Below are 12,084 nucleotides of genomic sequence, written 5' to 3' on the forward strand. Positions count from 1 at the left end.
TAGCAGCGTCCTCGCCGACATTACTGACGAGTTCAGGTGAAAAAGATATGTGATATCGTTGTGAAGAGCTTAAACGGTGACCATCATTTGGCAAATCTAAAAGCCCAGGAGTTGTTCGGCTATTTGGTTATTGGTCCCATCAGCACGACAGCAGCCCTAGCAAAAGAGCTACCCAACGACACTGCCAGCATGTACGACCGGGTCTTGAGCTGGGCACAGCAAAATACGACCTACTAACCCTTTCTCAAACACATTCTGCGATGGGCGGCGTTTCAGATTGAACCTCTCAAGGAGGCCGAGGTAAACACGGCAGTAGCTCTCAGCATGGCGCAAGATCAAGTCTCCCAGTGGCGAGTGACTACATCAGAATTGGAGAGTTTGCGAAACCTAATAGGCAGTACAAGGGCCATGGTGAGCAACATGGACGACGGCTTGTCGAGGTGAAAGAAGGTGTTCTCCAGCCCGTCAATCAGACACTGAAGGGTTGTCTCACGAAACCTAGCAATGATCAGTCCCTTCATCTAGAGGAAATGCCTTCTCATGCCGAGCTCGCCAAGATTTGCATCGAATACCTCACGATGCCATACTTTGCGGACTCTCGGCAGCCCACAGCAAGCTCTCTTGAGGACAAGGTCAAGAAGAGGATCACCAGACACGGCTTTCGAAAGTTCTGGAGACGTTGCAACCACCGGAATTACGATTAGGTCGCTGAACCGGGAGCACCAGGTCAAACAAGATGACCCTACCCCGGCTGGACGCATTAACCATGCTGGGCTCGCCGTCCGTGATCAGGATGCCGTATCAGGGGTCGGTCATCCGCGGGGGCCCCTTGACGTTGACACAAATTTCCAGAACTTGGTTACTTTGTCCCACGGACCAATTCAAAGTCTAAATCAACTTGAAAGAAAGGGGGCCGGCGAGGCAGCAACAAGTCCCATTGCAGTTCAACGCCATCCAGAGCGAACCGCTGCACTTGAAAGGCACGATCAGCCACCTGAACGATCGGCTTACCAGGAACAACGCTGCCTCTGTGTTATGTGGAAGGACGTAAGACTCGTAGTCTGCGAGATGTTGGCCCCCTTGAACTGCTGCAACCAAAGGAGCCCACAGGCATTATGGATTCCCCGAGAAACGCCCACAAAGATCCCGTCAGCGTTGGGGAGTAGTCCATGCTACATGCAAGTGTGAATCCTCCAGTTCCTCAGCCGACAACTGCCGCCCAGTTCAGCAATCACAGGCCTAGTCAAAATGGAACCACACAACCCACCGACCGCGGTGTTTCGAACATCGCAGGGCAAAGCCAGACCAGCAGGGACCGCGAACACAGGAGCTTCTACGACAGACTTCAACAAGATCCAAATCTGATGGACGCCGTACCACCACCACCTGACCTAGATCTGGAACGGAGAACAATGAATGCCATGCTCAACACTAAAACACCATCCCAACAACCTGCTCCACCGACGGTCAGCCTTCTTCCTAACATCATACCTTCATCACCCCAGCAACCTCCCAAAAGACAAGGCGTTGATCCCGCACTACTTGAGCCTCGCTCAAACGCTCCTAGAAGATCGGAGGAAACGACTTCAAACCCCGCAGACGCCAGCAAAAAGAAACCAACAGAAGCACGCAAATCCGAAGAACCTGTCAGCCATCGTGCTGCTGCTGTCAGACCGCCATCAAATAGTGGACTTCCACCAGCGGCAGTCCCTACTTACCGCCAATCTGTCCCCAACTACCTATACAGCAGATAACAGAGATACACGTTTCAGGAATGAACCCCAACCCCAACCCGGTCCTGACTCCGCACAATTTCCCAATCTGCATGATGATGACCAGTCTCAAGATGGGTCAGAACGCAGCGAGTCAGTGACTGGGGGTGATACACCGGCACAAAAGGCAAAGCGAGGCCTGCTTAGAAGAGCGCTGCGCAAGACAGCCAAGAGAGTGGATGAGGCGAGCAAGAAAATTGGGATGACCTCCCCACTTGTTTTCATGGCTGGAGGATGTGATGCTGATATTCTTGAGGGGTTGTAGCGAAGGGTTTGAAGGTGAAGTGAAAGAGATGGCTGTTCGCTGGTGGCTGACTGGCTGGGTAGGTAAGGTACTTTGAGCAACATCAGATGGAGGAATGGGCCTTCAAATTTGTATTTATCGTGCTTTCGTGTGATGAACGTGGGCTCAACATCGAAGGCAGTTCAAATTTTAACAACATCATAAATCACGTCATAAGGAGTTTTTCAACCCCAACGTCGTCTGCCTTCCCAACCATCCAGGTCATCGACCCTGTCCTTTCTACACTGAATAGTTTGGAAGAATTGCTGGCTTTCTCAATGATAAGGAAACCTCGTCATTGCGGTCCATGTGTATTTGCCTACAAAGCCCCACCATACCGCCCATCAATACCTCCCAAAACCCCATATCCCATTCTCCCTCGCCTCAAAGACCCGCTCCCCAACCTCCGGGTAGGGGTTCAACCCCTTTTCTCTATCCAACAGATAAAAGCTCGCCATTTTGTTGTTTGGGTTCAGGTTACCGTCGATCTGGACAGATTTTGTAGGCCTCGCGGAATGAGAAGAGAGAGGGCAAACTTGATGTAGGTAGGAAACAGGAGATGTGCTTAGAAGCTAGCGGCGGTTAAATCAGGCAGCAAATGCTTGGCCGTTGTTATCATAAGAACTTGATAGATATCATGGGTATCTAGGGTAGGTATGTATTGATCCAGTAGGTAACCGCAATCATGAATGTCAGTCATCGGGCTGAAGCGACACCGAGTATAGGGATCTGTGTGAAGCGGGATCAATGGGTGCTCTGCAAACTTTCTGGTAATGTTCTCAAGCAGGAATGGTCTGCAGAGACACGGTGGGGGTGGACACATAAATGCCAAGCTTGGGTCGTGCTCCGAATTATGTTGCATTATGCATGCAGTGTCGCTATGCAACTAAACCCTATCCAACACAAGACTGCATGACACCATTTGTGCAAATCTGCCCCTTTCACTCTTCTAGAGAAGCCTTCTGACAGTCGTACCCCGCCAGGCAGGCCTCACAAAATTCACGTTCATGTGGCTCACCGCGCTTCACACCGAATACAGGTTTCTCCACATGAATACCAGCCCATTTCTTCAGCCGGTACACCACCCGTTCCACGTACGAATCCTCGTCAAGCCGCAAGACCCCCAGTTTATCGCACACCCTGCAGCGCTGTTTGAACACCAAGGCGTAATAGCCGTTCCCGGAGAACTGCCGGATTAGGATCCCGACCTTCTTACTGCTCCAGCCGGACTTGGAGCAATTCTGATTCTGGCATTTGAAGCGACCCATGACGTGTGTAAAGTATTCTTGCGTGACTTTGTCGTCGTCTTCGCTGTGATCATTGAACCACGGCTTGGGAATGATCGATACGGTGCCGAGGGCCTTCTCGATATCTGCGTGGAGAGATGGGAATTTGACTGTTGTATCATCCGCCTTGTGAGTTGACCATCTTGTCGATGTCGATCCAAATAGTGGGGCGCTGGACTTAAATTTGGCGTGACGGAACCGTTTGGACAGTGGCTGGTTGGCAAGCATCGCCATGGCCCTCCTCCATTGCGCACCAAACATCCTGTAGCATGGGGTGAAAAAGGGATCGAAGAGTCGATAGGAGACCTTTTCGTCACCTTCCATGTGGATTTGGTACTGTCGTTAGATGAGATGTGAAAGAGGCCCATTATAATACTCGCTGCAGCTACCTACGGAATCCGTTTGCTTTCGGGGATGGCACGAGGCAGGGCGGACTTGATCCCCTATTGGTCATACTCGGAATTTTGCAGCGTTTGGTCAATAAATACTGTACTTACATAAGGCAAAGAGCAACACCTTGATCCGTTTGCCTTCGCAGAAACAAGATAGGTGAAAGCCCCGGCTCATCACTCGGTAGGATGCATCCCTTTGCAGATGTTGGAACTTGGGGGCACTCTGTGAAAGGTCGAATGCGATCGAGGCTGGGTACCGGGATAATATCTCTCAGTTGTCAACACCAACATCGTGCGAGCTCAGCAAACGGCCATAGCTTCTTCAGCGAGATCCTCCTTGCAAAAATCTAAGCGAAAGCGATTTTTTATTTACAAATGCGTTTGGTGTTTGTGGTTGCATATGTTCGGATGTATATTTCAATATAGGTGCTCATATATGTTGACACAGGCGTACCTAACCAGTTCATGGAGTCAGTTTAAACTCCCTCAGGCCCCTTCGGCGACGATCATCCGACTACCATCCGCTGCTATCGTCTCGCTCCGGCCACACCTCTAATCCCAGTCCGGGCTGCTCGGAGGGGTTCGGCAGCTGCAAACCTGCTCCTCCTTCTCCTCTGACACAACCACAGACTCTTTTTTCGTCTCGGACACCTCAGTATGCCGTCGCACCCACTCCTCCAACCATCCCACAAGCTCCTTTCTCGCTTGCTCCGAGAGGGTGTCCTTTCGCTTTCTCACCATACGCCGATATCTTTTCCACGCCCACTTCTTTTCCTGATACTCTTTATCCTGGCACTGGGGCGACCTCGCTCTCTCATCAAAACTTGTAAAAATTGCATCGGTGAGCCGCTCGTCAAGCCACTTCTCCTCTTGGCTGACTGGACCTGGACGTTTCTCCAGACACCGGTTGGTTTCGCGGGGCTTGGAGCGTACGCCGGATGGGACGAGACAAAACCGCCATTGTTTTCTGGAGCGGGGGCTGGGGGTGTATGGCTCCGAGGTCATGATGCATGTGGATTCGGTTTCAGCGAACGAGACACGGCGGGGCTCTGTCAATATTGTGGAGTCGGTAGAGGAGGATTTGATCTTGAGGCATGATTTGGTTGGTTGTGAGTGGAGGTGCGGTGCTAGGCGAAGAAACTCGATCTGGTCTGGATGTCGGGAGTCGTTGTCGGTGTATGACCGGTTGTTCGCGAGTATTGATGTTACAGAGCGTACTGGGAACGATCTTTGGATCCACGCAAGGACGGGCTCTTTTTTGGCGAGCCGGTTATTCTCAATTTCGGCTGTAGGAGATGCGGCAGTGGATGGTGAAGCCCAGTTGTCATCGTTGAGGTTCACCAACACCCACTTTGTCTTTCGACGCCCCATGTTGATATGTGCTGCAAGTAGTACAAAGCCACGTTGCACCATCTTCAGCTGGTCACAAAGGAATTGACACCCTGCAGTAAGACCGATCGGACGTAGTAATCGGTCGAAATGGAGGTATACTTTGTCGATGCGGGATAGCGGAACGGTCGTCGGAGCGACGTCGCGGTTGCTCGTCGAAGTTGGTGGTTCTTCTTTGACCCGCGAAAGCTGCCTGAAGAAATAAATCGTCGCGCGAATAAACTGCATTGGAAAAGCCTTTGTTGACGATAAGGTTGGGAGCAATGTTGTGGGAAAGTGACACATGTTGCCAGGGTTTTGCACATCGGTGCTGGTGGCGGAAGCCAAAGCTGTTGGCCTTGGTGGCCACTTCACATCCACCCACGCCATCGGCGAACCTTGATTTCCGCAATGCAATTTGCGAGCGTGGTTGATTGAAGACCGGACAAGGACTTATAAAACAGTCTCTGTGCCTATCTATACATTCAGGAGGTACCCAGTGGGTGTCGCCAGTGTATTGCCCTCCCATGACCTAAGCCATGTCGGCAACGATTATATCCTCAACACCTCGATCGTCAAAACATTGACGTCAAGATCCTGTTGATTGATGACATCACACCCATCAACCTCCTTCATCATCTCCCACGTCATCTTCAACGGCTTCTCCATCGCTCCCAATCCTCCCTCCAGCATCTCCCGCTCTTCCAGATACCTTTGCCGCATCTCCAACTTCCTCTCCTCACGATCCGTTTCGTACTTCTGACGGCAGGCACGTCTACTCTACCGGAAAGACCAACTCAAAATATCAGGATGGCCAATCACCAGGTCTATTTTGTTGCCTTGAGCCAAGCGTGGCCTTCTATCTACCTGTATCTCGTCTTCGTCCCTACTCTGGGCAATTCTTGGTGTGATGAGGTTGGTGGCGTTGTCAGAGAACTGAACGCGCCGTCGTTGAACTCTCTGGGGTTTTTGGTGGAGCGGGGCATTCGATGGAAGTATCGTCTCAGTATTCATTTCGTGGGCCAAAGTCGTGCAATTTGGCAAGCTTGATGGGGAGTAGGGCTGCGCGTGGACTTTCAAGATGCCCCGAGGTGTCACAAGCAATCGATGCGGTGGGGGACGAGGGTGAATATATCCTTCCCGTGGCTGAATCCAGAAGGGCCCTTTTGTTTCACTACCGTCGGTTGAGTTCATTTTGCGTGCCAGGTTGGAGACGGGTAACTGACTGTGGGATGTCCGGTTCACTGGTGTGGCAGGCGAATAGCTTGAAACGATAAAACCAGGGCAAAAGCCAGGCGGTTGTGGGGTGAGTGGATGGTCAAGGAGAATGATGCGAGGCAGTGAAGTCGTACCAGGCTGCGGTGTTGACAAGGCTTCCGAGTGAATTGCCGAGAAAGCACCAGGAACTTGCCTTCAAGCTATGCGCGGCAGGATTTCTCCACTCATCTCGCTTTGGTGGCCAGGTCATTGTGCTGAGCTGTTCTCCCCAGCGAAATAAACTACCATCTTCTGGATCCCTGGCTGCTGACCTGGATCAAACGAGCGTTATGATATGTACCAGCGCGGAGTCGAGATAAGGCCAAGGAGGGTAAAGAATTTCTCAGAGGAAAATGTTGGAATGATTACATGGAAATTGGAAGCAGCGAGCCATATCCCTCCGCTGCAACAGTAAAATTTCATATGTACCAATATATCCATAATCGGGGCTATTCTGGCCCCTGTGACAGGCGTTAACTTCGTCTTTTTGAAAGTGGGCAAGGCCAAGGTTCGCTTCTCTTGCGTTGGGCTCTGCCCCCCCTGTTTTTTTTCTTTCTTTTTTTGAACATTAGACATTATAATATCCATCATCGCTTTTGCTCAACATTGGTGATCGCATCCCCGACACGGGATTTGTACAGAGTAACAATAAAAAGAAGATCCGAAAGGGTATCGACCTTTGAAACGAGCAGAACCACAAACAAGTACATATAACGGAAACAGAGAAAGAGTAAAAAGGAAGCAACAGGATATATAAAATGCTGTACAACAATTCCGGGCCAAAAAGGAGGGCCAACCCATAAAGACGAAACGCTACAGCCACCACGCTGTGATGCCCCTTTTCCGCTGAACGATCCTGTGTGCCAAATAACACCTTATGCTGTGTCCAACCAGAGCCAAAGAGGTATCTCGCTGCCTTCCTGAAACCTTTCCTTAGCCCAGTGTTGAAATCCTCCTAAACAAATATCCTCCTAACCAATCCCGAACCTCCTGATATATGCCCAAGGCATCCATGTAACCTGCAAACAAAACCCAAACAAAGCTAATGATCCTCCTTCAACCCCAATCACTAACATCCTCCAATCCTCTTAAAAGTATCTTCCCATCTGATCACGCTAACCCGCCGCATCACCTTCCGCAAGTCCCTGTCAAACTTGGCCGGCAAAGCTGGGGTCTTCTCACAACTCCGGCGCTCGTACTCAAACTTCCAATCCCTCAGCACAGCCAAGTACCTCTCCTCATACTCGCGCCTGTTCTCCTCAGCGAGGTTCAATTGACGCTGGAGCTCCTTGTCGTCGAGATGGGAATTACTGCACCAAAGACGTGTTTAGCATGTCATGTTCATTGTGTTTGTGGGGGTACGGTACGTACGGTGCCGCAACGCCTCTAAAAGCCTGCTCACCCTGGTCGTCGGCCTTCCTCTTCTTGGCAGCAGCAGCCTCAACAGACGACTTAGCCTGCTGTGCAGCCCTGTTTGCCTCAATCTCCCGTCGGAGTTTAGCCTTTCTTTCCGCACGGGTGGCAGCGTCTCCCTCTTCGTGGGGTTGGGGGTAGTGCGTGTCGTTGACAGAAATGCGCATGTTGGAGCCGAAGGTGGCCTTCTTCCTGGACGCCGTGCGGGCGTTCTTGGTCTTGAGGTGGCTCTTGACGGGGGCGGCGACTTTGTGGAGGGGATTGCTCTTGGGCTGGTAAGTCGCGTTGATGACATCTAGCTTGTCCCAACGGTCGGTGTTGGTCGTATGGTTGCGCCTGTGGTGGCGACGGGCCGTGCTGGGTTCGGCAGAAGCGGCGTCTGCGCTGATGACATTCTTCTCCTTGTTATTTGGTCTGAGACGACCAGACGCGGTGTGAAGAATTTGACCGTGGATGGGCACGCGGTCAGCCGCACGGGGACGGAGAGCGGACAGGCAGGTGTATCCATCGGGTTTGTGGCTCTCCTGAGCAGGCGTAGGAGTGTCCTCGATGGGTCTGCGACTACCAGAGATGACGGTCATGAGAGGGCCGGAGACGGGGACGCCGCCAACAGAAGGACCAGGTGTAGCGGGTTGAGCGGTATCCTGGGCGGGCTGGGGGCTACCAGGCGTAATGCTCAGGTTCTGACCCGAGATGGTGATACCAGCATTGGTTTGCTGCCAGACGGGTGTTAAGTCGACGATTCTGTAGTCGTCTGAAGAGGCAAGACTTCCAAGCCACTGACCGAATCGCGTGAGGAACGAATCTTCCTCGGGCGGATCACCCTGGCGGAGTTCGTCCACGAGCTCATCCTCCTGAACAAGGTCCTGGTTGTCATCGGCAAGGCCCATCTCCACCTCGACGCTAGTAGCGCTCTGGCAATAGAAGCTGAAGCTACTATTCTTCATGTCGGTGATAAAGACGTTGCTAACGGGGCTTTTGTGGTGTAGAGGAACTGGAATGCCAAAGATAGATTGGCCGGTGCTGTTCAGTCTCCGCGACTCTGTGCAGTATCTCTCAAATGTCACCGAAATGTGAAGGTTGCGCATCTGCTTTGTCAGATGGCTAACCATATCAAGGCTACGCCGAGGGGGCCGGCGGTGGCTAGTGATGGCCCAATGAGTAGGACTGCCGCTGTTGATTGTCTTGCGGCGCTCGATGGAGTCGGCAATCCGGGAGTCGCTCAAAGGGTTCCTCTGGCGCTTGTGATGGCTGTCATTCGAGGATGAGTCGTCATCCCGCCGGCGCTTCCCGAGAGGAGAGGGAGGAGAAGCAACGGCAGAATACATGGCAGAGAAAGCCGAAGTGGGCAAGCCCCTCTCAGCGCAGCGACAAATGGTGGTGAGGCCCGGAGTGCTGCTCATGTTGAGAGGAGCGGCGAGGGTATCCTCCACAATGGCAGCAGGAAAATTGCTGGCGGAAGGCATGTTGGGGACGCGCGTGAGTCTCCGGGTGGAAGGGAGAACGATCCGGCGGAGGCGAAATCCGCCACAGGCACCTATGGTAGGGAATGAGCGGTACATCATCGTGAGGGTGGTGAAGAGCCGCGATGTTCAACAGTCGAGGGGGTCAAGAGCTGAGAGGGTCAAGAGTTGAGAGGGTCAAGAGCTGAGAGGGTCAAGAGTTGAGAGGGTCAAGAATCGATATGTCGAGTCGAGATGGTTAGGAGTTGAAATGGTCAAATGTGAACGTGAATGAAGCTGTCGCGACTGTTGTACGGGATGGATTGCGACGGCGAAGACGCGATAGAGGAAGGCAATTGAAGTGGTTGGATAGCAGTCCAAAGAAAGGAAGAGACGAAACTCGAGGATTGCTGGCGGGTGAGGGTAAAAGAGAGAAAGAAGGACTGGCCGTGGGATGGCTGGCAGAGCGATAAGTGGGAAATGATGGTCGACTTCCGGGAGAGACCCACAATTGCAGTCAACAATAGCAGAGGCAGTCCCATGAATAGGCTTGTTCCTATTCACTTGATACTGTGAGCCACTCTGAGGGCCCAAGCTTCGGTGGAAACTCTGCTCAGAGCAGACGGGTGCAGAGTTGGTGGTCGAGGGCAGAAAGCCGGCGGCGAGATGGCCGCCGTCAACGGTGACGGGAATCGCAGTCTTTGATCGCACGCATGGAAACTTCGCATCACAGACGCCAGGGACTTGTTCAGGCGGCTGACCAGAATATTTCTAAGCCGCGCGCATTGCATTTAAAGTTTGGTGGTGGCTGATATAACTCTTTGCGACCACACTCCACCGCAACAAAACCGCGAGAAACACAGTCACCCACTTGTCGATGTTCTGGATCGAACAGCAAAACGGACAGCCCCACATAGCCTCAGTCTCACCTTCAACCTAATGACAACTCCGAGATTTTCTCCTATTCATATGGGTTCAGTGAAAGATGATCAAAAGGATATTCGGCACCGCCCATCACCTATCTCCGTAAACACAATCGAGTCCATCTTCCAAAAAAGCCCGATAATATTGCAGATGATGATCTTTCCCACAAACACAATGAAACCCATCACCCAACAAAGCCAGTAAATAATCCCGTTGATGATCGGTCCCAAAAACAAGACACAAAAGACAACACAAAGCACAAGACACAACACAGCCTTGATGTACTTGATCCCGCTATGCGTCTTTGCAGGGAGCCTCTTTGAGTAACATCGCCGTGTTTATGCCTCTTTCCAAGTATACTGCCGTCTATATCCCCAAGCATCATTGCTTCTTGCAACCGGGAAGCCCCGCGGTCTTTGAGCTCTGCGGTTCCATTCAGCCATGGACAAAAGTGTAGACGAGCCGGAGCTGGACGAGTCGGAGCTGGACGAGTCGGAGCTGGACGAGTCGGAGCTGGACGAGTCGGAGCTGTATGATTGTTCAGGAAGTGGAAACGTTGGCGTTCCAAGACCTGTCACTGGACTGGGAAGGGATATGCTGGGCGGTCTGGGAGAAGGCCGGGAAATCGAAATGCGGTCCACGGAAACCGAAGCCATCCGCTCATCAACGATAGTGGCAATGTAAAGCGTGGGCTTCTGGAAGTCTCTGGACATGGAAGCGATGGACTTTCCAGAGCCTTGAAAAGTGAATGTTGTGGACTTTCCGAACTTTCGGGTAGAACTGGGCGTCTTTGGTTCAATGTAGAAGGTGGTTCTGGATGGTATGGAGGACGTGGGTCTTTCATAACCTCTGGAATCGAGGAGAGTTTCGATATATGTGGCGAGTGCTTGGACTTTATCGTAATGTTGGGCCGTTCGTGTTCCATGTTGTCTGCACTCTGGGCGGGTTCAGGGAATGCCGGTGACAGTCCTCTACTGCCCGGAAGCATATCACTGGGGCTATGAGACCTCTTGACCCCGGTGGTCTTGTACAAATCGATCAAGGTGTCGCTTGGGTTGTGGCTGAGACTTCGTTGTACCTTGTCAATACTCGGACACTTTTGAAGGGGGCGGATATTCACAACTCGGCCAGTGCTTCCTTCTCCTGTGTTAACTTCCAGGCATGATCCCTCCTCTGCTGTCTCAAGACGCATGGGCTGCTGAAGTGTTCGGGAGATTCGTCACAACCAGAATTGTGAACCATAGGGGTAGGCGGATGATATGTAGGGTTCTCTGGCCATGGTGCTTGGTATTGTTGACGGGTTGAGGTTCGCGGAAAACCTGGTTACTCTCTGGAATTGAAGAGGCGGCGTCTTGTTCCATCGCCCTCAAAGGGAAAGTCACGATTGAAAGGCCTGTGTCGTCGTAAACGGAACTACTTCCTCCAAGCCGGATCAAGTTCGTTTTTCCGTTCCCAGTTTGTGTATTCCGGCATCCTGCCACCTCCATATGGAAGTACCATGTTGGATGAGGACAGAAAAATTCCCAATATGTGGTTGGTGGTTATGGTTACAACATGAAGCCACTAGAGTTCAGGGGGCAAGGGAATGAAATATCCTTGGCCCGCCAGACTGGAAAGAAGGCAACCCAGAACATCTGACATTGTTCTCTCACACAAAGACGCATCTAACAATAAGGGTGGAACGATCACGAGCATGTCACAAAAGACTTTCAATCACTGCCCATGTGTGTCTCTCCGGTGAGTGGACAACAGCAATGAAATGATACTATGCCAGAAACCTTTGGCCTATTTTGTCGAACGCTGTTACCTAGCCCACCGTGCTTAGGTAAGGTATCTTAGGTAGCTCTTTTCGTCTGCCTTTGACTTGCTAACAATGCTATTCAAGGGGCTTTTACGAACAAGGTAAATGGTTAGTTGTCCATTCCTAACAATCTGGCAGGGATCAGA

At 51.8% G+C, this 12,084-nt stretch overlaps 3 protein-coding genes across 3 annotated transcripts; all 3 read right to left on the reverse strand.

Moving 5' to 3' along the window:
* Positions 1 to 2,893: 2,893 nt before the first annotated feature.
* QC764_510910 (uncharacterized protein) lies at positions 2,894 to 3,665 on the reverse strand (the record flags this gene model as incomplete). The annotated part of the gene is made up of 1 exon (XM_062948317.1): positions 2,894 to 3,665. One exon carries the CDS (start codon positions 3,663 to 3,665, stop codon positions 2,997 to 2,999), a length of 669 nt encoding a protein of 222 aa, XP_062799785.1. The 3' UTR covers positions 2,894 to 2,996.
* A 620-nt stretch (positions 3,666 to 4,285) lies between these two features.
* On the reverse strand, positions 4,286 to 5,407 carry QC764_510900 (uncharacterized protein; the record flags this gene model as incomplete). The annotated part of the gene is made up of 1 exon (XM_062948316.1): positions 4,286 to 5,407. One exon carries the CDS (start codon positions 5,405 to 5,407, stop codon positions 4,286 to 4,288), a length of 1,122 nt encoding a protein of 373 aa, XP_062799786.1.
* Positions 5,408 to 7,665: 2,258 nt separating this feature from the next.
* QC764_510890 (uncharacterized protein) lies at positions 7,666 to 9,336 on the reverse strand (the record flags this gene model as incomplete). Its single annotated transcript, XM_062948315.1, has 1 exon — positions 7,666 to 9,336. The coding sequence occupies one exon, from the start codon at positions 9,334 to 9,336 to the stop codon at positions 7,666 to 7,668; it is 1,671 nt and encodes a 556-aa protein (XP_062799787.1).
* Between the last annotated feature and the right edge of the window lie 2,748 nt (positions 9,337 to 12,084).

This window comes from Podospora pseudoanserina, chromosome 5, assembly GCF_035222485.1.
Source record: "Podospora pseudoanserina strain CBS 124.78 chromosome 5, whole genome shotgun sequence".
In the NCBI taxonomy this organism is placed as follows: Eukaryota; Fungi; Ascomycota; class Sordariomycetes; order Sordariales; family Podosporaceae; genus Podospora; species Podospora pseudoanserina.